Here is a 25,785-nt window from a genome sequence, read left to right as displayed (position 1 = left end):
TGAAGTAACTGAAAAAAGAGAGACGTTTTTCGAGTAACAAAACGAATGCAATAGGGAATGCTTTCATTTCTTTTTTTTTTTTGCATAAAATTTGGGGCTTGATTTCGACTCTGAAAATAAGGTACCAAAAAAGAAAACAAAATGGAAAATTTTACAGTTGTCTTTCATTTTTTTCTACTATGATGAAATCCCTTCAGAATACTGTTCCCTTCTTTCGCTTATTTTAATGCAAATCTTAATAAAAAAAAAAAAAAAAAAAAAGTTCAGTTGACGTTCCGGAAAACGGATATGGAAGTTCAAACAATCAAAGTTTTTGCCTATCAAAAATTTACAATTAACGAATAGTTTCTTTTTTCTGTCACTGGTATGTTCTGTTCCGAATTCAGAAACCAGTGACGCATGCGACCCTTAAGGAATCAGCCCTGATCATTATGATAGCTGTCAATTCAATAAAAACCTTTTTGTGTAACGTTTCGCAATCACAGTTTGTGTTCAGTAACAGTTTAGCGACAAAGAGGAGAGATAATCCTAACCCTAATCGCTAGTGAACAAAAAAAAAAAAAAAAACAAAGCTTCTTTACCAAGAAGAGAAAGGTTGAATTACCAGAAAGCTATGCGACAAAGGTTATTATCAAAGGATCTTCTGACACTGATAAAATTAAATCTCGGCACTGTTTTTGTCAACAAAAAAAAAAAAAAAAAAAAAAGAGGGGGCAACCTACCCTTACGTTCATAAAATCCCGAAATTTGGGATCAAAAGACTGATACATGCGGTAAGCATCAAGTAATCTCTACCAAATTGCCTTTTTTTGAGAGATCCTCCGTTAGATGGGATTCTGAGACGCAAAAACAAAAAAAGAACCATTTCAACAGAGACATCTATGACGCGGCTCACCAACCATGCTACTTGCGTCTTGTTGAGGCAGAGCTGATCTCGTTGAGAAAAACTGGTTAAAGACAAGACAAGCCTTATAAATGGCATGAATGAACATTGAAAATGCATACATGTAGCAGGAAAGCTTCATTGTTACATTATTGAAGGAATGTTCTTCATCAAAGTAAACAGTAATTGTTTAATCCATGTAAGCTTGCCTGGAAATGAATTATATAGGAATGTTTCAAAAACCCGTATTGTTCGTGCATTCAATATTGTAACCAACAAAAAAAAAAAGAAAAGAAAATAGCCCTCGTTCATGATGGGGTTTATTTTTTAATAACTTATTACGCTTGCTGAACCTCGCTTTCCCTAATATTAAATGCCTAGGTCTTTTGCATTTTGAAAATTGGATTCTTGGCTTACGTTGTGCGGAAATCAAGCCACTATCATGTTTCGATACAAAAATAGCAACACAAGCAATTGAATGGTTTTAATAAAAGTAAAGTTCTTCTTTTTTCTGATGACGAATGCGCGGATTTCCAAGCGATACAGATTGGAGTATCTGTAGAATGTGCTGGCTATGGTAACTTTGCTTGATGGCTGGCATAAGCAACGTTTCTTCCTCCTCTGTAAATACAGGTCTCATACGCATGACTACACCAAATCCTGTCTTCTTTAGGCTTTTCTTGAACGTGTTATACCTTTCTTTTGGTTGAGTTTGCAGCAGTGACTGAAATTGCTGGCGACTTTGCATATCAACTAATCCATCTAAAATCAACATAATAAATCTAAAAATAGTAGCCTGCTGAGTCTCGCCTTCACTTTCTGCTGTTGTTGCTGCTGTTGATGATGGTATTACTTCAAAAGCATCATTTCTACGGCGCACCTGCGCATCATCGTTGGTTGGCAATGAACACATGTGGAATAAAGTTAAGACGGACAGACTTCTTCTTGAAATCGAATCTTCTGTATTTAAAAGTGGATAATACACTGTTTCAGGCTCCATTGCTACTGCTGCTGCTGTCGCTGCTGCTGCTGTTCCTACTTCTGTAATTTTTGGTGGGGAACTCGGCGACAAAGCGATTTGGGGCTCTTTCTCCTCAGGATTTGACTCCGCCTTACTGATCTTCTTCCTTAGTCTTTCTTTTTTAAACCTTCCTTTTACAATAAGATCCTTTAATGCGGAGTACGAGCGTGGCTGATTTTCTCTCTTACTTATTTCGCCCCAGTGAGTGAGATCCTAATGGAAAAAGACGCGCATAATCATAAGCGCATTTTTTTTTGTTAGTCTACGCTAAAAGAAAGAGCTTGTTCGAACATATTGAACATATTACCTGTAACATCTTGACCAAGTTGGCCACATAATACTTGCCATGCTTGTCAGCCGCATCATTAGTAGAAGACTTCAATTGTACTGATAATAACTGGATAACATGCAATACAATAAAATAGGCTTTGGTATCTAATTTATACGGATAAACATTTGTGAGATATTAGGTTTGTTTGTTAATACATAAGCTCGGATCTTCTGTTATCATCAAAATAATGGTACCTTCATTTCTGAGTTTTTGAACAAAAGGTATAATTGTGTGGTCATCGTGATTGTTCATGATGGTAGAAAATTCGCAAGAATCGTAAAGTCTTCCAAGAAAATACTGTAACAAGTTCTTGTACTCTGCGGGTACGGCCAAAGAATGAGCTGGATATAGGACTCTTCTAAAGCATTCTGAAATAATTTGACATTCAGACGGATGAGTCCATAAGGATACGAGATTATACGACCATTGCGTTGAATATTGAGTGTTCTTTGGGTGAGAAAGAAAGAGAAAAAAAAAAAAAGTTATGCCTATCCCTATGCGACAAAGAATAACAAATCCATAAAATACATTTGGTTTCCCTTTACCTTGAAAAGATCGTCCGTTAAACCAGTGGATAATCCGCAAGTATGAAAAACATCGCACCAACCTGCCAAAAGCGCGTTATCGTAGCTTCCTTTATTCGATACTGATGAGTTTTCGCCATCTTCTTCGTTTGCAAGCGTAAATAACCCATTCAACCCTCCTGTGATATCAATAAATTCACGCGTTACAGGAAGCGGCTTATCAATCAGACTGCGCATTAAAGGATACCATAGAGCTTGTAATCGCCAGTCTATTCGAATAAATGACATCAGTTTTACGAGCTCTATCTCTCTCTCTCTCTCTCGGCTTAAGCTTGTCAATTTGTAAAGAATTTCTCTGTCATTTTACCATGTTGTTTGCGTAAATTTTCAAACACATTGCGCAGCTTCGAGTAGATAGTGGATGATATTGTCAGTTGTTGTAAAGCATGTTGTACTATATGCGTGAACCGTTGGATATATGCGAGCGCTAATTCCCAATCTTGACCACGTATGTCGTAATTTGCATAAGAAGGATCAAGTAACGTTTTGTACCTGAGGTCCATGAATTTGGTCAGCCTTTCTATGAATAATTCAGGCGAACAATAAAGAACAACAGGGAGATCGCGTTCGTTTGGATCACTATCATTCGCCCACATCCAGTTATGATCGCCTTTATTGCACGCTGACTGCAATTGCTTTATTGGCTCAGAAAACGCGTTCAAGAGATGTAGGCCAATCCTAATTCCACTAACTGAACGAAATCGATGTGTTTCCTGGGAGATTTCAGACTCAACAACTAGCGGGTGTGCTAAACTCTGTAAAATCAAGTGTTCCAAAATATCTTTGGGATTCAATATGGACATAGACTGATCGACTAGAGAATTGGGTAGGGAAATAAACGGAACACCCTTGGAAAATTCCTGAAAGAATAAGAAAAAAAAAAAAAAATTAGTGTCAAAAAAAAAGTTTTGCGACAATGACGAAAATGTAAAAGATCAATAACGTACCATCGAACAGCAACTTTTAATGAATCGAATGATATTCTCTCTGTGAATGTCAAGGTCTATCAAATTGTTTTTTGTCGAGAATAATACGTCTCTGATAACTCGTAATAGCAATGTTTCATGGAAATCCACACCTTTACCAAACGTCCTCAAATGTCCAAGCTTATTCAAAATTGGAACTATGGCTTTATATTGATTCTTATTTTCAAAGCTATTCAATACCAATTGACGAATAACCTCGTAAGGCCAAATCAAAGACAGCTATTGATGGAAGGATTTAGATAAGATGAATACAAATATCAGGTGCTTTGTGTATTCAGCACGAACAGCGTATAATATACTTACCACTAACAGTTCTTTAAACACCTTATCTGATAATATCTCAGTCATATTCTCATCATCTTCAACAGATGTGATTTTATTGCATACTTTGGTTAGTTTAGCTTCGAAAGGAATATTCCAAACAGCAATTGTTCCAAAAGTCGGCGACACTGAATCATAAAAAGGGCTATTTTTAAAACACAAGAAGAGTAAAAGGATTAGATGTGGCTATTTCAATTATAACTGCTATACAGCGAGAATAGTTTACCTTTTAGAGAACATATAATCTCTAAGCTGAACTAATTGTATGTCTGATTTGCTATTCTCTAAACACTTTAAAAATAATTTGCAAAGGTTCTTTTCAAACCAAAAAAAAAAAAAGTTCGCAGAAATGGAGAGTCCAGATCTTTGTTAGCATGTGCTACTGTTTGTATTTATGTTTAATTATTAGACATTTGCTAGATTTACCATAAGTGTCATCGATGGATTCTCGTACTTTGACAATTCGTATAGTTGCACATGTTTCAGAATATGATCAAATAGAACAGATAGCATATTTTCTTCAACTGCCAAGACGACAAATATATCTACGCATTTCGCTTCGTCTATATCACTAGTACAAATTAGTTAAGAGGTTGAAATCAGACCATTTTCATACTTTTCGTAAACAATCTGTCAAATAAAGTTTTTTTTTCTGCAGTTGGTACCTGATCCATAGATCAAAGAATTGCATCATCACTTTCAGAACAGATATCCAATTACTCGAGCAATATTTAAGGGTGTAGCAGCACCAAAGTTTACAGTTGAGCAGGTTATCATCGTGGTGACCCTGGAGACGGCTATTTTGGATGTGATTCTCTAAGCAGCCCAGATTCGAAAAGAAAGGCTCTTTTATAGCTTGTTTGCCTAGCATTGTCAATGATCTGCGTTTGAGATGAGAGCAAATCATCATAAACATCCTTTCATGCGAGCTAAGCACTTTACTCAGCTCGTCTCCCAAAGATCTTTCCCAGTCATATTTTAGAGAATCGTGTTTCTCCATTCTATGCCACAAACGAAATATTGGGTTATGCTGACAATCAGTAGAAAAGCAATTGACGGATTCTCGTTCTTTTTTCTTTTTTTTACCTGATATTATTACATAAAAGATAGGGCACTGCGATCTGTTCCTGCTGTTGCAGCTGGACTTCCAATTGCATAAAGCTTTCTGCATTATCTCTAGTGATGGGTACTTCCTCTATTATTAACTTGTAGATGGCGGAATATACAAAGTTAAGCGAGTCGAACTCTGAGCTTTTGTTGCTCTCTACCTCATCTGCGATCTGTGCCGCTACTTTGAACAGCGTTGATGTACTGTATCTCATTATATCTTTCAGTTCTGGTTTATATTTGACTCTCTGTGCATTTTCCTTGAAACACTCATAAAATGTAAACATTATCTTAAAAAGATGTTCTATGATTTGTTTGTTTTTTTTAGAATAAATATTATCCTTCATCTTTAAAAACATAAGCTGTATATTCGCTAATACCTCGATTTAAACCTACGAATCAGTTGTTAGTGGAAGGAGCTTACTGATAATTGATGAATAATTGTGGATATTAGCTTATACTCACACAAATCTTTACGTAGCTCTGTGATTAGCCAACTGCCAGCATCTTCTGTTTCATTACTCTGTGTAGATTTGTGCCATATTTTTATATATATCGTGTGCATATAGTCAACAGGTCGCAAGAACCTCAAGCAAGATTTGATGATGAAGTCCAAAGCAGTCTAAATGAGTAGCAATGCAAAGACATTAAGCATACTGAAATGAACAGCAATACTGAGCAATAACTTACTTGGTAGTCCAGCTTCCATAACTCGCGATATAAGTAATGATACAGGTCAAAATGCTTGATGATGTGATGAAAAACACGAAAATCCACACCAATTTCAAAACGAGGAACATCAAAATCAACCTCAAAATCTATTCAAAGAGCAATACTAATTCAGATTTTCTACTTCATGCTAAACGCTCAAAATGAGTCATAAGCAATATTACCTTCATAATTGAGAACAGCGCGAAACAATACTCTATTCAATGATTCCTTAGCTTCAGCAGTAGAATTGAAATAATCCAAAGTTGATTCTAAACTTTCTATCAAGGATGTCGGCTCTCTATACAAGATAACACAGACGGATCAATTCATTAAACTGTTCTTTCAACCAAGAAAAAAAACAACAACACATTTATATTGATACAATACATGTCGTCTTCAGGAGCAATCTTCTCTTTGCCGAGAAATAGTTTATTATGTATGAGTTTATCCGCACACTCACTTTCAAGCCAACCGTTGATATCAGCCTATCGTGCAGCAAATTGTTACTATATACGAATGACATATTATGCTTAAGATGAATTAGAAGGGGAGACAGCAAAAAAGCATACTTTGAAGGCCAAGTCCAACTCTTCCACGGTACTCATGATGATCGATGAGATTCGCTAACGGATGATCTATGTTGACCCAAGACTTTATGCAAAAAAAAAAAAAGGCTTTCTAAATAAAAGAGAGTTGGCAGTTGTAGATAAACTCCGCGTAGTTTAATATGGTTGTTGATGACAGCTTTATCTGCCAAAATTACATATCCTTTTCATTTCCTAAATTCGAACGGCTCGATTATACGAAATCAAAATGGACGGACCAGCAGAAGAACGAATCATGGCCTATATTGAGAGAAATATGGACATTATTCCTTATAAAACTTTACGCCACGGTGAAGTTGATTTGAGTACAGAAGAAAAGTTGAGTAATATGCGATCGACTCTGCGCAACGATCCTGGACTCTTCCTGAGCAAATGGGGAAAACACTTATCGCAGAATACATTGAAACTATTTGAAATTATGAAAAATGATTATGAAGTAAATTTTTATTTGGATTTACTGCTGTATAACCACAATGACAATAAGGATATTATGGAGGATGTGGAGAGGGATGGTGTATCACGGACACAAATGAAGTTGCCCCGAAAATCTGCTATGCAAGTTCTAGCACATAACAGACGCTATGAATACCTTCAACGCCATTTAAGGCATTCAGATTACTTTTCTGATGAATCTATACAGTTGAGAGAACCGGTGTTATACGAAGAATATATTGGTCAGTATGTGCCGGACAAAGAAAAGTATAAACCATTTGACAAGGAAATGACACTGGTCAGTCGAATATACAATAATATGGATCGAAAATATGTTGACGATCACGTACAAATGCAAAAAGCTATACTAGACGAGCAATTTGAAGAAGAGGAAGAAGATGAATTCGAAGACGAGAAAGAGAAAGAGAACGTGGCTGATGAGTCACTTCGATCAGCCCAATCTTCAGAAAGGTTGAACGAAGCTGAGCCACAAGACTCCATGACGTATAATGCAACGGACAATATGGAGGAGGAACCAATGAATGAAGAAGAGGAAAGGGAAAGACTCGAAAAAGAGATGGAAGAATTGATGCTTTTCAGAGAAGAAAAGAGAAATGAGCTATTACGATTGTTAGAAGAGAAATTTTTAGCAGGCAAAGATAAGGTATGCTGACAATCTTGCGTATTTAATCTTTGGTACATAAGAATTCTCATATCATCTTTTTGCAGGACTTTCGTTATGAGCAAGTGGATTATAACGAGGTAATATGGTTAAACAACTGTTTATGAATTAGGCACTATTTTGCTCAGCGTCATCTTTCCAACATTAGGATTATGACGATCTACGTCAATTAGAAGAAGATATGCAAGATCGCTATTTCGAGGAAGATGATTGAACGAATATCCAAACTATCTCATATACCCACATCCATACGATCTCAGTGAAATAAAGATGAAGCAGTACATGTGATCTGTTATTTGGTCACCCGAATACCTTTTTTCGCGAGGTATTGCAAATATCCATGGCAATAACTTGCTGCTCTAGAGTTTATACATGAACGATACAAACACAGGCTCGTCCTGCCTGCGAAGATGACAGGGTATGCAATGCTACCTCCTATTCATCTTTGGATCAAGTAAATCACTGACGGATTTCCATTGTTATCCTCGTGTAACAAAAATCCTGTATTCAGCACCTACCCATTGTTTCGTTAAGACATAGGCAGAGGAATTTCTTTTGTTTGTTTCTTTTTCCTTTTTCTCTTCCCTTCTTACTTAACTTTACTTACTACACCCTATTTTATACAACCCAAACATGGAGTTTGAAACAGATCAACCGCGAAACAATAAGAGACCGGATCGTTATTATACTCCACCAGCCAAAATTCCAGACAATACATTTGTTCATGCATCGCGTATGAAAGTTAATTTAAAAGAAGAGTAACAAAATTAGAAGCTAAGATCAAAATGGGGACTATGCTCAGGAATAACTTAACAAAAAAGTATAATATCCTACGTGACAATAGTATATGAACCTACTCCACCTCCAGAGACAGTTACATTCAAAAAAGCAAGTGTACCTAAAAAGGAATCTTGCTGTCTTGCATGGTAAACTAAAAATACGCATCAATAACATCATATGATGTGCAAAAACATCATTTAAACGATCCGTTTGTTTCTTCATTTTTGTTGTACATATAGCGTACTGTTTTGCTGCCTTTGCCTTGCAGTTAAAGGAGAAGAAGGATCCCAATCACCTACCAGAACTATCAGTACGTCACAAGATCGGCAAGCAATAGAGACATCAGAAAAATGCTAGTTAATCAAAAATTCATCGTTCATTTCCACTAACAAGCGCTTCACTCACGAATATAAAAATGCCATTAGCGCTGCCCCTTTTTATTGATATTTACAAGAAAAACTATTTGAATATAATCGATTCATTCAAATTGTTTGAATAAAAAAGCAATTCGCCCTTTTTAGAGAATCATACTGTTTAAATTTTGTGCGAGTAAGTCTTCACTTTCGCAGTTTTCATGGTGGTTCAAGCTCTTTAACTCTATGCACTGTCCTTCTAGACTATCATTGTGGTCGTCGCTATCATTGTAGTTTTTAGCATCGGAAATATGAATTTGATCTAGCGCATGGATTAATGCATCTTGTGGTTGTTGTACGGTCATCCTTTTTTTCTTATTGATGTTACTCGTCAACAGTCTAGCAGACAAAACCGGAATACGGGACGCTCGTTTACTATAGCAGAAACGGTGGCTGTTATGACAATGGCGGAGACAGCTACGTCTAACATACGGTGTCCTTTTTAAATTTCTACCACAACTATTATTACGTTGGTTATGATAGCGTGGTATTAACGACGGTGATGGAAAGAGTTTCTCCAAAAGCCGAGTATGTTGCGAAAAATCAAAACCATGACTAGAACTCACTCTGGCATTCATCTTTTGTGCTAAACAGTCTGAAAAAACAGTCTCTAACATAAAGGGGTTACTGTCTCTAGGCGAAGGTGGAGGGGCCTTTAAGAATGTTTCCGTTTCATGAGTAACCGTGCTACTGTTTAGTTCTTGAAAAGTAGGGTTAGGCCATTGACCATCCTCTAATATCCTTATGGAGCTCATGACACTATATAGTAATACTGTGTTTGGGAAAAGGAAAGAGATGAAATCAATTCCATATGTACTGAAAAGAGAAAAAAAAAAAAGGAAAAAAAAAAAAAAAAAGTTGGATTTTGAACAAACTGCAAGAAAAAAAAAAAAAAGTCGAGAACTCCATGTTGCATTTAAAATTTGCTTTTTTGATTGGCGCTTTATTTTATGAGGGCCTATGTCTGTTTTTCTATCCTCATTTATCGGCTCTGTTTCAAGCAAGCGAACATGTATTGAATTTCAGACGGAAAGCAATCGATTAGCTCTTGATGCCTTCTATGTAGACTCTTTTCTAACTATCTCAACTGATCCATCCTAATTTTTAGAAACATTGTTCTATGAAAGGGAGCGAATCCCTAGGTCTTTATTTCGCAATGTCTATCCAATAGAAGGGTTTTTTTAAGAACTAATTGTAATGCTGATTCACGTGATAATTGATAGCTATGTCGTCGCCTTCAAGCATTTTATTGCACACAGGACATTCTACTTTACGAATCTGGTTTCCCTTCAACAAAGTACTCGCATCCACGGGCGCATGTCTCGGCTGCTGCTGCTGTTGCTGAGGTTGAAGCATTCCATTTTGAGCATTGTTTGTCATACCTAAGTGAGGCATAAAATGAAAAGGCTGATTTGGCTGTTGATAGGATGAAGATGGCTGTTGAAACTGATTGTTACTGCTGTTATACATTGAATTTACATTAGATTGAGGTGTTGGCATACTAAAAGGACTAGTTGATGCACTAAAAGCATTAGAATTCATTACTGTAGGCGTATTACTGGTGGGTGACATCATGGATGTTTTGTTACTATTGTTATACAAGAAATCGTTTGAAGAGGGAACTGTTGAAAAACCGTTTGCAAAACTAGTCTGTGGGGCATAACTGTTGAGCGAGTATGGCTGCTGAGAGATGGATGATGTTATACCAAAAGAACTTGTAGGTTGCTGAGGAGACTGAGCCGAAGTGGGTAAAGGAGGAGAGAAGGGTTGTTGTGCTTGGGAATACGTATCTGATATGAACGGTTGATTCTGTGATAAAGAAATTGTACTATGTGCAGGTGTTGGCTGTGTAGAGTTTGAAGAGTTTTGTTGATATTCCCAAGGTTGTTGCTGTTGATTAGGGAAGTTGGACTGTGAAGGGTTTAGAGAACCATATCCAGTGGGGTTGTAATTAGAACTGAATGGTTGTTGAGGGGTGCTGTTTCCCATATTTGATGGCAAGTAGTTGCCATTACTACCAGCAGTATTTTGCTGTTGTTTGCGAAATGGGTTGTTATCCATCGAGGATCCTTTTTAAGCCTTGGTCAGGAAAAAAGAAGGAAAAGGAAGCAGAAGTCGGTAATACGAAAACCTCAATTCTGCTTTCCCTTACGTACAAAAAGTCACAGCGAAGATTTGCATGAAAGAAATATCCTGCGTTTTTTAAAATCACGATCAAAAGGAATCAGTGACAGATACGAATACTGTACATACACCTGGCTTCGAATAAAAAATATCTCTGCTGTGCTTGAGCGTCTTTAATGAAAGGATTTATACACCCTTTATGAACTGCTATTAGATGCATGTAAAAACTTTCACTGATCCTTTTTTTTTTTATAGAAAAAGAAAGCTGACGAAGTTTTGCAGAGGCCCCTAATTCAGATGAACTGGCTAATGGAGTATACTCGTTCATTGTGGTATCAAAGGGACATTGAGAACACTTTTTCTTTGTTTATAATAATGTTATCGAATATCAACAGATAACCATCAGTCCTTTCAAGCTTAATCGCTGTTCAGAAACAGGCACGAAACTGGTGCTACTTTCGAAAGTTATACAACAACAATAATTGGTGAACATTTTCCCGAGACTGGATCAATTTCCACGCTGTAAGATCATTTACCGGCACTTTTGGCCTCTTCAACTTCTCAAGATTAGACGTCGTCATCAAGCCCATAAAGACTCAGTAAAAAGTGCTAAAATCAAAACTACCCAACATTTTATGGGAATACTTTTAGCAATTGGAAAATGAAGTCTTTCCAACAAAACAGGAACAAAAAGACAATTATGATTTGTGTCAATGACGCACAGAAAAGCTCAAACTGGATTAATTGCTCGAAAATGGAAAGATTGAGATTTTTCCTTCCCCGTGAAATCATGATTCAGTGGCAGGCAACCAATAAGTAAATACTATGAATAAATCATACAAAGTATTAAACGAGACCATTTTCTGTGGTCTCGGCATTGTAAAAGGTACTTCCAAGGCAATTTCTATGTACGTGTAAGAGTTTAGAAAATGAAATAGATGTGAATTAGCCTTATCAAATATGTAAATATTTTATGAGTCAGTTGCTTGTATACCTGTAACCGCTTTCACGTAACTTGCAGTCCATATTTATACAGCGGGGAATGGGCCTGCACGACCACTCAGAATTTTTGTTTTTCTTCTTCGAAAACTGGTATAAAAGCGCGCAGCTTGTTTGATCTTTAACAATCTTTCCCCTGTGTATTGTTTCCTTTTTCTACCGATTTTCTGCACCCCTTTGTATATTCCCTTACATAGATATCTACTTTATTTAACTATTTAATTTTTGCATGAAAAGTAAGGACGGTACAACGACAGTCCAAATAGAAAGATCTGCCACCTGGTCCCTTTTTGATAATAAAAATCAGAAAAATGCAAAGAATGACAGCCGTGACAACAGCACAAAGTCGAAAAGAAGCAAACGTCCGAAAACGCCAAAAGTATCAATGCTGAGGTTATTTCGATTCTCCACATTTACTGAACGCATTCTATTATGTTTCGCAACAATCTTTTCAATCGGCGCCGGCGCACTCCAACCAGTGTCTATTTTGATCTACGGTACATTTATCAATAATTTAACATCGAATCTATCTGATCCAAGCAGCTTGCTCGAGTTGACTTTACCGGTAATCCGTATTATGGCTTATATGGGCACAGCCTCGTTGATTGCTGCCTATGCATCCAATTGTTTATGGGTTCTGACAGGTGAAAATCAGACCCGACGCATTCGGTCACTATACTTACACTCAGTTTTGAAGCAAGATATGAGCTGGTTTGATCAAGCCGCCAATGAATCGCTCAATACCAGGCTGGCATCAGACACACAATTGGTGCAGGATGGTATTTCTGAAAAATTTGGACTACTTGTCACCCTCATTGCACAATTCGTTGGAGGATTCGTGGTTGCATTCATCAAAGGTAAAGCAACAGGACTAGAAGTACTTTCATCTGAGCAACATTAACTTGTCTTATTCTGAACAGGTTGGCAAGTAGCCGTCATGATTCTGGCTGTCGTCCCGCTTCTAATTGGACTCGGTAGAACGATGGTCTATTTTATAACAAAGTATGCTATAAGGACACAAACAGCCTATGCTGGGGCTGGCTCTGTTGCAGAGCAAGCTTTTCAAGCAATCAGAACTGTATACGCTTTCACCCTTCAGGATAGGTTCTCGAAGCATTACAGTATTAAACTGGAAGAAGCCTACAAAAACGGTGTTCGTCGCGCTATTAGTATGGGTCTTGGATTTGGTACTTTCATGGCTCTCCTATTCTTCACCTATGGGCTCGCTCTTTGGTATGGCTCGATGAAAGTTGCTCAAGGAGAATTAACAGGTCCTCAAGTATTTGTGGCTTTTCTCGCAATGATGTTGGGATCAATGAGTAACTATCATCAGCAAGTGTTGCTCTAATTATTTCGAATTATGTTTCTGACCGCATCTTCACTTTCACCTGATCTATTAGGTTTAATCAAATTACCTTCAAATCTATCTGCTGTATCAACTGCTTGTGGTGCCGCTTATAAAATTTACGAAATCATAGATCGTATTCCAAAAATAGATGTGGAATCCACTACAGGTCTAGTTCCCAAAAATATAAATGGCTCGATAGAGTTTCGCCATGTTCATTTCAAATATCCTACTCGCCCTGACCTTGTCATACTGGATGATTTCAACCTGAAAATTGAACCTGGCCAGACGGTAGCTTTTGTGGGGCCCTCAGGTTCCGGCAAATCCACTACTGTTCAGCTTGTTCAGCGATTCTACGACACCCTTTCCGGTCAAGTCCTTGTAGATGGCCATGACGTCAAAGATTTGAGTGTAAGATGGCTACGACAACAGATCGGTGCCGTGTCTCAGGAGCCAGTACTATTTAATATGACTATCCGTCAAAATTTACTGATGGGTGTAGAGGGTGAAGTCTCAGAGAAGTCTATCATCGCTGCGTGTGAGGAAGCGAATTGCCATACATTTATTACTCGGCTGCCAAATGGCTATGATACCTTAGTCGGTGATCAAGGTAGTATGCTATCTGGGGGACAGAAACAACGTATTGCTATTGCTCGAGCCATCTTGAAAAACCCAACTATCCTTCTGCTGGATGAGGTAAATGAGCAAAGTCATCTTACTAGTGATCCGGCTCGTTGTATATTCATATGTTATTTTCTCTGTTTTCCTTCATTTATGTTTTGTAGGCAACATCTGCGTTAGACACACAGTCTGAGCGCCTTGTTCAAAACGCATTGGATAAAGCATCTGCTAAACGTACCACAATTGTAGTGGCACACCGTCTGTCAACAATCATGAAAGCTGATCTTATCATAGTATTGGACCACGGTATTATTGTTGAAAAAGGCACACACCAGCAGTTAATTGAATTAAACGGCGTATATGCCGATTTGGTACGAAAACAGGCTATAAACGTTGAAGAAGCGAAACGCACTTCTGATGAGAATGAATACAACGCTGATGAATTGTTACGCCAGGAAGAGTTACAAATAAAGCAACAAATGGATGATGTGGAGATGCAACAGAACCTTAGCAAAATTCGTACAGGTCATTCATATCATAGTAACATGAGGGCCTCCGCTGAAAAATATCCGCGCGAAAGTAATGCTAAAGATATTGATGCTTATGACGTTCAGCATGAAGAAAAGGAACGCTTGAAAAAAATAATGAAAAAACAAAGAGCTCCCGTGTGGAAAGTTTTGAAGTTCATGCGTCCTGAATGGAAACTGTTGGCTGTTGCCCTTTGCGGATCTGCAGTTGCCGGTTGTATTTTCCCATTGTATTCTTTTTGTTTTTCAAGGGTAATCACAATCCTAAGTATTCCAGGCCAGGAAATTCAGCCGGGTCCACTCGAAGGTACCAATTTATATGCATTCATATTCGTTATGCTTGGGATTGTCACGTTCATCGGTAACGCTTCTCAGCTTTCCCTGTACGAGGTTTGCGGCGAACGGTTTACAAAGAGATTTCGTGCTAAAATTTTCTCTGCCTACTTGAAGCAAGAGGTTGGATTTTTTGACATGGAAGAGAATAACAGTGGTGCGCTTACTACAAGATTAGCGGTGGACGCTCGAAACGTTACTGAAATGATAACCAAAACTTGGGGTGATGTAACTCAGCTTTGCGCTACCTGCATCTGTGCGTTAGTTATAGCTTTTAGCCATAGCTGGGCATTAACCTTGGTTGTCCTTTGTATGGCGCCGTTTCTTACCATTGCTACTGCTTATGAATTTCGTATACAGCGAGGATACGAAGATGAAACCAAGAAGGCGAATGCTGACAGCGGTCAGGTTGCCGGTGAAGCGATTAGAGAAGTCAGAACTGTAGCCGCATTAAATAAGCAATCATATTTCGAAGATCGCTATTACCATGGTACTGATCGTTCACACAGCCTTGCTATGAAAAAAGCGTACCTTTCTTCTATTGCTGCCGGTTTTGGGAAAGGTATTAATATATATGCCAATGCATTGGCTTTTTATGCGGGCGCCAGGTTTATCCAAAATGGTATGATTGATTTTCAGCAAATGTTTACCAGTATGACGGTATGTACCCTCTATCTATGAATAAGTTTATTCATAAGTCTGACTTCTTTTTCACTCACTATATTGTAGGTGATAATGACTGCTGCTGAGGCTGCTGGTCGTTGTACAACATTCGCTTCTGCATTTTCAAAAGCTAAAATTGCTGCAATTGCCTCGTTTAATGTTCTCGAACGTGCATCGAAAATCGATCCAGATCTAGAAGGTTTTGAACCAAGCGCGGAATCTTTGAAAGGAGATATTAGCTTCAAGGACATCAAATTTGCATATCCCGCTAGACCCGATATCAATATCTTTGACGGAGAATTCAATCTCCATGGTCCTTCTGGTAAGACCATTGCTTTGGTTGGCCCCTCAGGCTGCGGTAAATCGACAACTATTGGAATGCTTGAACGATGGTACGATCCGTTGAAGGGCAATGTCTCGCTAGATGAAATAAATACACAACATTATTCTTTATATAATTTACGAAGTCATATGGCACTTGTCGGTCAAGAACCAGTTCTGTTCGACATGAGCATCAGTGAAAACATCAAGTTTGGCGTTGATGATACAAAGACCGTCACTGAAAAAGAAATTGAAGCAGCATGCAGTGCAGCAAATATCCATGCATTTATCTCAGGTTTACCTGAAGGTTACAACACTCGTGTTGGAAATAAAGGCTCACAACTCTCAGGAGGACAAAAACAGCGTATTGCTATTGCTCGTGCACTGATACGAAAACCTAGGGTGTTACTTTTGGATGAAGCTACCTCAGCTTTAGATAGTGACAGTGAAAGACTTGTTCAAGAAGCCTTAAATAATATTTTGGAAGAAGGAGGCAGAACTACTATCACTATTGCTCATCGTTTGTCAACCATTCAAAATGCGGATCTCATTTGCGTTGTAAAGGATGGGAAAGTCATTGAACAAGGAACTCATAGTGAACTGCTCGCTCTCCATGGGGTCTACTCAGAATTGGTCCATGAACAATCATTATCGGTGTTGTAATAAGATGAATAGACTGTTTTATACATTTGCATCTATAGTATTCTTCTTTATAGCTAGAACACACTATTTATTTAATTTTGCTTAATGTATCCCAAAATTACTTTATACCCTTCTATTAAATTAGATAATGGCACGGCCAGTAACTACGTAAGTGAGTATCTCGTAGTTTATTTTGGTCGCTGTATCGTTTATTTTATTACTCCTGTAAAAATAGTGGAATGACAGTATAAAAAATTGCTCAGGTTCCTAAGTTTAGGTTCTATGACAAAGTTAAGCTTTCTAAATACTCATGTTAAATCTTAAACAATGCATAGAAGAACTCGCAAAAACTAGATTACATAAAACAACTGACTAGTCAAACATTTTACCAAGTGCTCCAATGATTTGAGAGGGAGGTCTGGAAGCAGGGCTTTCCCATCTTTTTCATAAGTACTTTAGCACAGAATACGATGCTCCATTATAACGAACTGGATAAGTCTTTATTGTTTGGTTCTCTTGCATGATTATGCGCAACTAAAGACCTTTGTTACTCAATTAGGAAACGTGACAATGCCAGCAATAGAAAAAACGTCGATGTTGCTTGCAAAGCGGTTTCTGCAATGCTGTTTGGCACCATGTAGCAAATTTTTGCACAAGCATGGCAAGGATATTCCAAGAGCCACGGTTGTAAGCGCGCGGATGTGAACTTGGACCAAAAGATTCTGGGGGTGTACCTTTGAAAAGCAAAATACCAAAACCACTGGTTTGCTGGAAGGTAGCAGAATGATTTGAAGACAGTAGGAATTAACCCGTCGAATAAGTCCTCGTTTATAATCTTCTGGATTTTAATAAGGAAGGATGGCAGAAAACTCTAAATGGACAACGGGCTTCCGCAAAAGCAAATAAGAAGCTTTAAAATGGTCAACGTTCATGACTTCATCATATCACTTCCGGATGGCTATGTGCACGTGTAGACGATAAAGATTTTTAACTTTCAGAAGATCAGAAGCAACGAATTGCTATTGTTCGAGCACTCTTTCGTATATTGAAAATTTTACTTTAAGATGGGCCATTTCGGCTCTCGATAATGTGAAAGACGGGTATTAAACATTTCGACAATACTGTCCAAGCAGGTGGTAGGACAACAATTACAATTGCTTAACGACTTTCTAGTTTGCAACACGCTTGCGGACGTTATTTGCGCTTTCAATATTAGTAAAATTATTGAGAAAGGTGCACATCAATAACTATTGTACACAAATGGCACTTATGCTAAGTTAGTGCTCTATCAGTCACTCGCACATGTAAACTATTGCCTGATACAGTCAGGCTGGTACAGGCGGCTAAAAAAAGCAATTGACAATCGATTAAACCTAGTGTTATCTTTTCTGTAATCATTTGTATTTGAACAACAATTTTTTCACCATTCACTGACAAAGCGAAAATCTTTCCTCGACAATTGTATTTTTTATATTTTTCTCTTGTAACCGTCAATTATATCTTTTATAATTTCCCATTTTCATTTTTCTGTGATTGTGACCTTAACTACCTTATTGTCCATGGCCATTGATAAGCTATGATTTTTTTGAATAATCGTAATTATTGTTTCAAAGCCTCTCCTGACGAAAATCGACAAATTTTGATCCATGGCATTTTTAAGGCACTACTAGAGGAGTTTCATTGGACGATTGTGTCGGAGACAGAGATTTATTTGAGCACTAAAACTGTTTCAGAAAAGGGAATAAGTACAATAGTTCGATTGTGTAGCAAAAAATTACAGCTTGAACCTACAACAATTCAGCAAAGTCATAAAATGAGCAACAATGATGAGATTAGTAAGAGTAAGCCTAAAGTCGGCCGTCATCGTATATATTCAAACGAACAACGTAAAGACAGAAACCGCCTAGCGCAAGCAGCATTTCGACATCGTCGTAGCAATTATACGAAATTTCTTGAGGAGACTGTTACTGGACATGAAAAACGCATTCACGATGTGGAAGAATTAAGTAGAAAAAGCGAAGAACGAGCGCAACTTGCCGAATTGCGTTGTTTTCATTTAGAGAATGAAGTAGCTCATCTACGGAAGTTATTACAAATTGCTCTAGCGAATAACGGTATACAGCAACAAGCAGCGATAATGAACATTCCCACAGGTAGGGAAATCATTTTTTTCTGTATTCGAGTTTTAAATCTTGTTCGCTTGTCGAGTTTTTTGACAATTTCTTCACAACTAACTCTTCTGAAGACTGCATAGATAATACAGCTGTACCTTCTCCTGTAAGAGACAACGAATCAATATATCGCAGCCCTTCCTCAGACTTCTGCTCCTCTGAATCGAGCGGTTCCATATTCTCCAACCCAGAAGAACTTTTCAACCAACGACCAGATCCATGTGGAGGCGGTACTGTCTCTGACTATCAATTATTCATCCCCGTAGCGACACAAGGTTTCAACAAAATAGCTAGTAGCAATGTGCTGCTAAATGCGGGGGGTGATAATACATGTTCTAAGCAGATCCCTTTGATTACAGGCGAGTCTTGAGAGTTTACACCATATAAAGCTGAGAACTTTGGTCCTAGAGTTTTCACTTGCTTGCATTTTTTTGTTTGTTTTGGCGCAATAGATACAGACGCTTACTCTTACACGTTTACCGATGGGTCGAGTCAATATTATCTGGGCAAGTATTACATAATTCTGTTCAACTAAAATAATGAATCAATTTGATCCTAGTTTTTCTTTTTTTAATCTTTACATAGATCTGTCATAGAGTCGCCTTCCTCTCTTGAGTTTGGTTTTCGCCTATTCCTTTTGTATAGTTTTTCGTTATTTTGTGAACTTATCATTTCACGCTTGTACAAAAATCTCATATTTCCTAGTATAAACATCCTAATAAACAGTTATAAAACAGTTATATTCTTCACTTCTGTTATGTTAGCATATTGTTATCATGTGTAATTTTACGATATTAACTCACTTTCACACTATCCGATAGTATTTTTGATTATTGAATCAAATGGTTAAGTATAGCGATAATGGTGAACGCCATATTCATGACAGTTTTCGCAGTCAGATGTAGTAATGCTATCTTTTGTCAAACAGGGCAATTACTGCATGTAGAACTCACTTTTTGTGAAACTTTTTCCTTAAAAGTCGCGGCTGTTGCTACATGACGAACTGTCTTTGAACAGAAATTTTCAAGGGTTCCTCTCAAATGACAACAAGGACCTGACAGCGCAGAAGATAGGGTGACTTTATTAAGAAACCATAGGTTCCAGGTACAGAAAGACGAGAAATAACCCTTACACTTCGCATAGAACGTAAACTCTGGTCGAAGGTCTACCAATCCTTTGTTATCAATCACTACTGAAATTACCGCGGAAATGAGTCTTCTATATGTTTTAGCATTGTTGGGGTACTATTCGTGCCAATTACTTCCAACAGCTTTTTTTTTGATTTATTTTATTATGGGCTGTTTCAGGGTGTATGATTCAGATAAGGACAGAAACTCGGGACCTTTGCCCCAGGTGAATCACGAATTGTACGAGTAAGCTTTTCGATCTACACATTATCAGCGCTGGATCAATTTTCTACTTCTTCCACAAAGCATCTCAAATAATGGTGCTGCACAAGGCCATGCAGAAAATTAAGTTAGGAATCAGACACATTGCTTCTTTAATTAAATATTTCAAAAAAAAAAAAAGTGAATATATGTACAAATCGTAAGAGAAATGGCTGTCTCCTGTATCTAATGTGTAAATGATGTTGACAGGTATTCTATTCCATTCTAAAATAAAATTGCATTATTAAATAGGAAGAAATATGTATAATACAACAAGAGAATGCAATGACATAGCGTAGGTGTTTTAATTTGAGTAAAATGTGTGTTGTTGTATATTATCAATGTGAGTCGGTAAACTTGAACAGCAAATTGGAGGATTTCTAATGTTATTATTGTTAGCTGTGTTATTATTGTTATGATTGGGATCGAGATTATCTGCACGTGAAAGTGTAGCATTGCTCAGATTTTGCTGTACATTGTGGGTTGAAGAGATTTGCGGTACATAAGTAACAATTCCATTATTGTCTATAACATTCGTAACAGAAGGAGGATAGGGAATAGGCGGAACAATAGAAGTTGGAGAGGCTGCATAGGATATAGGAAGCTGACCGTGAAATTGTTGAGGAGCGGTTGGCTGTTGTTGCTGTAACTGTTCTGATTGCGTTTGCTGTACAGACCGCAATGGTAGCTGTGTCTTTGGAAGGTGTGATGGTAACTGTGGTTGTGATGATTGCTGTTGCTGTTGCTGTTGCTGATATTCAGAGGCAGCATTATGAGTAACAAGATTGTGTGCACGGGAACCTTGCCATTCAGAACGGTTACCGCTTGATGTACCCATATGTTGTGATATACTTTCTTCTGAGGTCTGTTGCTGCTGTTGAGGATTTTCCATGCCGTAGTTCCAATTGTCTTGTTGGTCAGTTCTAATCATACCGAAACTTTCTCCGAAAGCTACAATCGCTCTCTGCAAAGAGCTACCGATAAGATTCGGAAATGACTGATCAGCCTGTGAACTTCCTCTGTAGGGCTCTTCATATCCTTGATGTGTCCTGAATTGAGCAATTGTCTGCTGCTGTTCCAGCCGTAAGTTGTACTCACCGGCATATTGAGGATTATGGTCTTTGAAGGCGAAAGGAGGAGCCACATCATCTAAATTCTGCGTTTGGGTAGACAAATTCCCTGCCGTTTCCTGTTGCTGCTGTTGTTGTTGCTGCCTCTCAGCTCTGGCCTGCTGACTAACAGTAGCAATATGCTGAAGAACAGACGCACATTCAGGAATCATCGCAAGGATTCCTAATTTTTCTAAAACACGAACACATTGGTTGTACAGTTCCCATGATTGACGTGCGATTACAGGGTCTGGACTATCTAAATACATAGCATGCACACGAATAGCGGCTATGATGATATGGCCCAGGAATTCATACCGAAGGACGGCGTGCGAATCATTACATAAATCTTCAACATGTCGAATCAACAGAGCTGCGCAAATCCGATGTTCAAGAGCCATATTTGGGTCGTAAGGAAGACAAGATAGGGTATCACAGAGCATAAAATAATATATCACAAGTAAATAACCAACATGTTGTGGCTTTTTTCTTTCGCTAAAGACTTCTTCAATAGTTTCACAATGCTTGAAATTCCATAGCTCAGGTGTCGGTAAGTTTTCTCGCCATTGAACTAACTTGTTATAATAACCGATGAGCTGTGCATGAAATTGTTCTTCTGTGATGTCTTCGCGTATAGCATAAGAAGCTCGAATTTGTAAACCTTCTTCACCAATCAAACCTATCTTGATCTTTAGTTGAAAGATGAAGAGAACCCATTTGTCATGTTCGTCATCACCTGGAAGTGAATTTGGTAAAGCTGTTGTAGTCAAGGAAGAAGGTAAAGCCCATAATCTTTCTCTTTCAGCAGCTTGTAATTTATCTAGACAGTAACATGACCAAAAAACACGCCGCCGAAGTTCAATACCTTCTTCAGACATATCTTGTCGAGATTGGGCAGAATCCATATTCAGGCCTAGTTCAAGACACATACGGCAGGCCATCCCGTTATACACCCAAGATCGACAATGTTGCTCAGTAGCCGGGTGTGTTTCAAAACTTGCGAGAAGGTACAGAGCAGCCACTGTACTGACTCGTGGCGTATCCAAAAAATCATCCAAAAGTTTTATAGCGCGATTAAAGAACACCACAGGTTTTGGAGCATTTTTCATTGTGCCGAATGAGCTGGATATACAATAAATAGCATTCAATAATAATGGAGTAATTAAAGGCCCCTTAATACGCAATTGTTCATAGAATAAACGTTTTGGTATTACAGGTGAGATCATATATTTGGTTTCAAAAAACTGGTGTATCAAATGCATCTGCATTTCAATGGGAGGCATTTCGATAGGTACAGAATACGTGGAAGGCAAAGGTGGTTCGTGCCTCCAACGAACAAAGCGACCAAAAATAGGATATTCACCTAACTTCTGGTTTTTTCTGTAATTCTCAGAGCAAAACTGACCAGCATTGTGAGTCCACGTGTCCATGTCTTTCAATCGTTTCGTAGCAATGGCAGAAGTTTTCGGTTTTGAGAATAAAATAGATTCATCGTCAGGGCTAATACTGTTATTCTTTGATTCATCTTGACCATTCTCTGATCCTTGTTCGGTTGGAGTGTGTACTGTGTCAGAACTGGAGGGTTGACAGTTTCTACCACGAGCTTCTCCGAAAAAAAAAAAACAAAAAAACATGATTCAGTGAAAACACTTCCAAAACAGTTCAATTATCGATCAGTGTACCTTTGCACTATAGTCCAACAGTGATAACCAATTGATATGCAGGAAAGAAAGGGAAAACAAGACATTTAGTTATACATCGATTTTGAACGAGCATTTGTAGCATGGTGTTGTACCTGCATGCATGGTCTGAGCCCATCACACTGTCAGTAAACGGAAAAATTAGTGATCGAGTCGATCTTTCTACATGTTTTCTCAAAGTTGTACGAACTTTTATCTTTTTGCTTCGACAAACATAACATGCATGTCCAACCTTGAGCCGTTTATATTTTAGCTCTTGTGTAGCCTTCGCCATGATCTGATTCCACAATCAAAACGTCTGCGCAGGAATATGTAACGGGCGAGGCTGGTTAATTTATGTAAGACAAAAAATAAAAAATAAAATAGAAAATCAACAAAAAGAAAAAGAAAAAGTCGAGAAGAAAAGAATGACTAAACTCGACAGTAAAACACCGATCAAAACGGATTCGGCTCTAGAATCCTCACGCGTTTAAACAATTACAGTTGATGCATTTTTTTCTTTTTGAAATCAAGGTTCTCTGAAATAGAGATTGAATAAACATTCTCAGCCAATCAAGTATTCCTTATAATGCCCAAACATTTTCCCGGCCAATCAAATCATCCATCGTTCCTTTTTTTGGAAGAAAACAAACAAATAAAAATTCATATATTTCTGATAACGCTGTAATCCATAAGTAAGGATAAAATTCGTAGTTTATATGTATACCAGTTATGCACTTCTAAAATCTTATTGAATCCATCTAATCCTTAGTGGCATTCGCTTTGCTGGCCTTATCAGCATCTTCTACCTTGTGAACGCTGCAGAAAGTTACATTGAGATAGAGATGCTGACGGCCAAGAAGGGGACTTTGCACATTAGAAATTCTGCGTTGGAATGCAAATTTAGGAATAGCATCCGTCCTTACTAATAGACGATGTCAGAAACAGTCTTTTACAGTCTAGGCGATAAGATAACGAGAAAAATTCTTAATACGTCAAAAAGTTCTCTTCTCTACTAGTAACGGAATCTCTGATAGCACCATATGAATCAAAACGGGCGTTGGCTGTGAGAGAGCTGGCGGTTCAAACATGCCTCTAAACATCTGTACGCACTCTTCATCGATGACAAAGGTATACTTGTCCGTTGTTAACCTCCCAATCCCAACTCACTTTTTGCACAAGGCCACTGATGATAGTTAACTCTTTCGAGCGTAGTAGCACAAATACAAGCAAGGTCTAACAATTTTATCAATAAACATATGATGATATCGCTGGTCAATGACGCGAGTGAATCCCTCTAGTAAGCTCGATGGTATGTAGCGGAGCAGTGTACTATTTGTCTTTACCCTCGTAATATTCCATTCGAGATGGTCTTTGGCAAATGCAACAACACTATAACAACATGTTTCTTTGTGGGTACGACATCTTCATATTAGCAGTCTAAAGTAGATGTGTATCTCTTAGGCGTTGTAGATCATTATAGATCACAATATCTTGTCAATGCTTAGTCAATTCGTATATTGGACAAGAGATTTCATGTAAATACACCAATTGTTCGTATAGACTCTCAGTCCATTGAGATATATTGAATTTCGGGAAATATTGGAATACTCGTCCATCCCTTGTATAATGTTGTGTATATAATGTATGACCTCTTTCAGCCATTCTATGAGGCATTCCTGATTTCATTATTGTATGATTCTCTACTCATCCTGTTTACTGATAGAGAACTAACGCAACTACACCGAGAAAGAAAGCTGTCGTTGCCCCTCTACCACCCCCAATGACACGTTCACTAAACGTTCACGCTTTTCCGTTTTATGCAGTTGTAAATAAACAGAAACTATTGAACAGCAGTTACTCTATTTGATTGACATAATTGATATATGCCAGCTTATAATACAGCTCTATTACAAATTTCTATCCATAGCCGTTTTCTCGATCAGTTGGAATAAATTTTGAAACGTCGATCTACTTGTAGCTTTGCGATCTTCGGAAGCTGTCGGCTTTTCATTCAACTGAGTTTAGAAAAATGCATGAAACTTCTTCAACTGACTCTAATTGCTTAAAAAAATGGATCACATTTCCTGATAAACATATCAGCCGAATTACTGTAAAAATATAGCTTTACAACTTACGTAATGGGTTATTCTGCAAAATTTGTTTTCCACGAAGCCTCCAATGAAAAGAGCCAGAATAAACCATCAAAAACTTATTAGGTAAGTCGAGCTGAATGAAGTTCGCCTCTTTTTTTAGCGTGCAGTTCAAATCAAATTTGTTACGATGCTTTTCCAAATCCAAAATTTGAACCTACAGAACTGTAATATCTGAAGTAGAGTATTGGCTTTTGACCGCTCGGAATAGGATTTAACTTTTCTCACATGTTTATTTCCTGCATCAGCAACTGCTTACATAGTGCCGGCAAAGTTTTTCCAGACAATGGCGTTTGTAACCACTTTCATTTCCCAGTGCTAGATTTGTTTTTCCGTTTTATGTACATTGCTTATCAGTCAACTTTCGCACTCTGACTTTCTTCTACAGGATTGTCAGAACATGTCGTTCGGATAAGCCACTTCTGGTTTACTGTAGAATACGGCTGAAATGTTTGCACAGTAATAGCCATAGGTGCCTTAAATCAATAAATTTATTTGGCATATTCAATCTAAAGTTTTTCAGGCAGTGAAGACTAAAATAAGAATAAACATCATGAAGCCAGTAATATATCCTTCACCTTTTATTTTTGGAGACGCACATTTGATGTGACTTTCGCCCATCTATTCTATATACTTTTTTTGGGTTCTTTTTTCTATGGGCAACTGATACGATAGGTGCATCTATTTGTTACCAGGAAACAGAACTATACTGTCATCTTAACATATGAAACAGGTATGCCAGATTATTCTATAGACAGTATGCCCAACAAAAATATACCACGAATCATGGGGAATCAATGCTTGCGGCAAGGTTAGCAGAGGTTTAAGCTATTATATCAAGTGGGTTTATTAGC

General features: G+C 37.9%; 12 protein-coding genes across 12 annotated transcripts; 3 read left to right on the top strand and 9 right to left on the bottom strand.

Moving 5' to 3' along the window:
* Nucleotides 1–573: 573 nt before the first annotated feature.
* Nucleotides 574–1,281, bottom strand: BDF20DRAFT_57046 (uncharacterized protein). Its single transcript, XM_053075769.1, has 3 exons — nt 1,032–1,281; nt 723–968; nt 574–611 (listed from the first exon to the last, which is right to left on the bottom strand). Exons 1-2 carry the CDS (start codon nt 1,193–1,195, stop codon nt 731–733), a joined length of 402 nt encoding a protein of 133 aa, XP_052940973.1. The 5' UTR covers nt 1,196–1,281; the 3' UTR covers nt 574–611; nt 723–730.
* Nucleotides 1,135–1,974, bottom strand: BDF20DRAFT_845945 (uncharacterized protein). Its single transcript, XM_053079721.1, has one exon. The coding sequence runs from the start codon at nt 1,881–1,883 to the stop codon at nt 1,368–1,370; it is 516 nt and encodes a 171-aa protein (XP_052940972.1). The 5' UTR covers nt 1,884–1,974; the 3' UTR covers nt 1,135–1,367.
* Nucleotides 1,975–2,024: 50 nt separating this feature from the next.
* On the bottom strand, nt 2,025–3,400 carry BDF20DRAFT_57170 (uncharacterized protein). Its single transcript, XM_053075773.1, has 3 exons — nt 2,781–3,400; nt 2,430–2,682; nt 2,025–2,339 (listed from the first exon to the last, which is right to left on the bottom strand). Exons 1-3 carry the CDS (start codon nt 3,045–3,047, stop codon nt 2,167–2,169), a joined length of 693 nt encoding a protein of 230 aa, XP_052940971.1. The 5' UTR covers nt 3,048–3,400; the 3' UTR covers nt 2,025–2,166.
* A 2,169-nt stretch (nt 3,401–5,569) lies between these two features.
* BDF20DRAFT_909454 (uncharacterized protein) lies at nt 5,570–6,549 on the bottom strand (the record flags this gene model as incomplete). The annotated part of the gene is made up of 6 exons (XM_053083586.1): nt 5,570–5,625; nt 5,711–5,855; nt 5,924–6,051; nt 6,127–6,242; nt 6,332–6,429; nt 6,514–6,549. The coding sequence occupies 6 exons, from the start codon at nt 6,547–6,549 to the stop codon at nt 5,570–5,572; spliced, it is 579 nt and encodes a 192-aa protein (XP_052940970.1).
* A 235-nt stretch (nt 6,550–6,784) lies between these two features.
* BDF20DRAFT_811418 (coiled-coil domain-containing protein-domain-containing protein) lies at nt 6,785–7,877 on the top strand (the record flags this gene model as incomplete). Its single annotated transcript, XM_053076687.1, has 4 exons — nt 6,785–7,048; nt 7,085–7,645; nt 7,711–7,743; nt 7,812–7,877. The coding sequence occupies 4 exons, from the start codon at nt 6,785–6,787 to the stop codon at nt 7,875–7,877; spliced, it is 924 nt and encodes a 307-aa protein (XP_052940969.1).
* A 936-nt stretch (nt 7,878–8,813) lies between these two features.
* On the bottom strand, nt 8,814–9,713 carry BDF20DRAFT_57125 (uncharacterized protein). The gene has a single exon (XM_053075772.1). The coding sequence runs from the start codon at nt 9,609–9,611 to the stop codon at nt 8,961–8,963; it is 651 nt and encodes a 216-aa protein (XP_052940968.1). The 5' UTR covers nt 9,612–9,713; the 3' UTR covers nt 8,814–8,960.
* A 46-nt stretch (nt 9,714–9,759) lies between these two features.
* BDF20DRAFT_845928 (uncharacterized protein) lies at nt 9,760–11,106 on the bottom strand. Its single transcript, XM_053079720.1, has one exon. It carries the CDS (start codon nt 10,915–10,917, stop codon nt 10,045–10,047), a length of 873 nt encoding a protein of 290 aa, XP_052940967.1. The 5' UTR covers nt 10,918–11,106; the 3' UTR covers nt 9,760–10,044.
* Nucleotides 11,107–11,224: 118 nt separating this feature from the next.
* On the bottom strand, nt 11,225–12,033 carry BDF20DRAFT_845927 (uncharacterized protein). Its single transcript, XM_053079719.1, has 2 exons — nt 11,975–12,033; nt 11,225–11,884 (listed from the first exon to the last, which is right to left on the bottom strand). The coding sequence occupies exon 2, from the start codon at nt 11,770–11,772 to the stop codon at nt 11,614–11,616; it is 159 nt and encodes a 52-aa protein (XP_052940966.1). The 5' UTR covers nt 11,773–11,884; nt 11,975–12,033; the 3' UTR covers nt 11,225–11,613.
* A 175-nt stretch (nt 12,034–12,208) lies between these two features.
* On the top strand, nt 12,209–16,452 carry BDF20DRAFT_811581 (P-loop containing nucleoside triphosphate hydrolase protein; the record flags this gene model as incomplete). The annotated part of the gene is made up of 5 exons (XM_053076705.1): nt 12,209–12,836; nt 12,900–13,298; nt 13,380–14,020; nt 14,110–15,465; nt 15,535–16,452. 5 exons carry the CDS (start codon nt 12,209–12,211, stop codon nt 16,450–16,452), a joined length of 3,942 nt encoding a protein of 1,313 aa, XP_052940965.1.
* A 1,555-nt stretch (nt 16,453–18,007) lies between these two features.
* BDF20DRAFT_831723 (uncharacterized protein) lies at nt 18,008–18,972 on the top strand (the record flags this gene model as incomplete). Its single annotated transcript, XM_053078475.1, has 2 exons — nt 18,008–18,584; nt 18,686–18,972. 2 exons carry the CDS (start codon nt 18,008–18,010, stop codon nt 18,970–18,972), a joined length of 864 nt encoding a protein of 287 aa, XP_052940964.1.
* Nucleotides 18,973–20,131: 1,159 nt separating this feature from the next.
* Nucleotides 20,132–23,172, bottom strand: BDF20DRAFT_845922 (fungal-specific transcription factor domain-containing protein). Its single transcript, XM_053079718.1, has 4 exons — nt 22,990–23,172; nt 22,895–22,921; nt 22,819–22,822; nt 20,132–22,705 (listed from the first exon to the last, which is right to left on the bottom strand). Exons 1-4 carry the CDS (start codon nt 23,071–23,073, stop codon nt 20,295–20,297), a joined length of 2,526 nt encoding a protein of 841 aa, XP_052940963.1. The 5' UTR covers nt 23,074–23,172; the 3' UTR covers nt 20,132–20,294.
* A 367-nt stretch (nt 23,173–23,539) lies between these two features.
* BDF20DRAFT_984326 (uncharacterized protein) lies at nt 23,540–25,401 on the bottom strand (the record flags this gene model as incomplete). Its single annotated transcript, XM_053085173.1, has 5 exons — nt 23,540–23,703; nt 23,949–24,014; nt 24,917–25,088; nt 25,191–25,249; nt 25,308–25,401. 5 exons carry the CDS (start codon nt 25,399–25,401, stop codon nt 23,540–23,542), a joined length of 555 nt encoding a protein of 184 aa, XP_052940962.1.
* Nucleotides 25,402–25,785: the final 384 nt, after the last annotated feature.

Source organism: Mycotypha africana, assembly GCF_025528875.1.
Source record: "Mycotypha africana strain NRRL 2978 chromosome Unknown BDF20scaffold_1, whole genome shotgun sequence".
Taxonomy (NCBI): Eukaryota; Fungi; Mucoromycota; class Mucoromycetes; order Mucorales; family Mycotyphaceae; genus Mycotypha; species Mycotypha africana.
Note: the sequence above shows the minus strand (reverse complement) of the source record. Positions and strands in the feature narration are given on the sequence as shown.

Coding starts and splice junctions, on each gene's coding strand:
- BDF20DRAFT_57046 (XM_053075769.1), bottom strand. CDS start 1,195: ATGAACGAGGGCTATTTTCTTTTCTTTTTTTTTTTGTTGGTTACAATA. Junction 969..1,031: donor AAGAACATTCCTTCAATAAT/GTAACAATGAAG, acceptor GCCATTTATAAG/GCTTGTCTTGTCTTTAACCA.
- BDF20DRAFT_845945 (XM_053079721.1), bottom strand. CDS start 1,883: ATGGAGCCTGAAACAGTGTATTATCCACTTTTAAATACAGAAGATTCG.
- BDF20DRAFT_57170 (XM_053075773.1), bottom strand. CDS start 3,047: ATGTCATTTATTCGAATAGACTGGCGATTACAAGCTCTATGGTATCCT. Junction 2,683..2,780: donor TAACGGACGATCTTTTCAAG/GTAAAGGGAAAC, acceptor TCTCACCCAAAG/AACACTCAATATTCAACGCA. Junction 2,340..2,429: donor TCAAAAACTCAGAAATGAAG/GTACCATTATTT, acceptor CGTATAAATTAG/ATACCAAAGCCTATTTTATT.
- BDF20DRAFT_57125 (XM_053075772.1), bottom strand. CDS start 9,611: ATGAGCTCCATAAGGATATTAGAGGATGGTCAATGGCCTAACCCTACT.
- BDF20DRAFT_845928 (XM_053079720.1), bottom strand. CDS start 10,917: ATGGATAACAACCCATTTCGCAAACAACAGCAAAATACTGCTGGTAGT.
- BDF20DRAFT_845927 (XM_053079719.1), bottom strand. CDS start 11,772: ATGATTTCACGGGGAAGGAAAAATCTCAATCTTTCCATTTTCGAGCAA.
- BDF20DRAFT_845922 (XM_053079718.1), bottom strand. CDS start 23,073: ATGGCGAAGGCTACACAAGAGCTAAAATATAAACGGCTCAAGGTTGGA. Junction 22,922..22,989: donor GTCGAAGCAAAAAGATAAAA/GTTCGTACAACT, acceptor GTTTACTGACAG/TGTGATGGGCTCAGACCATG.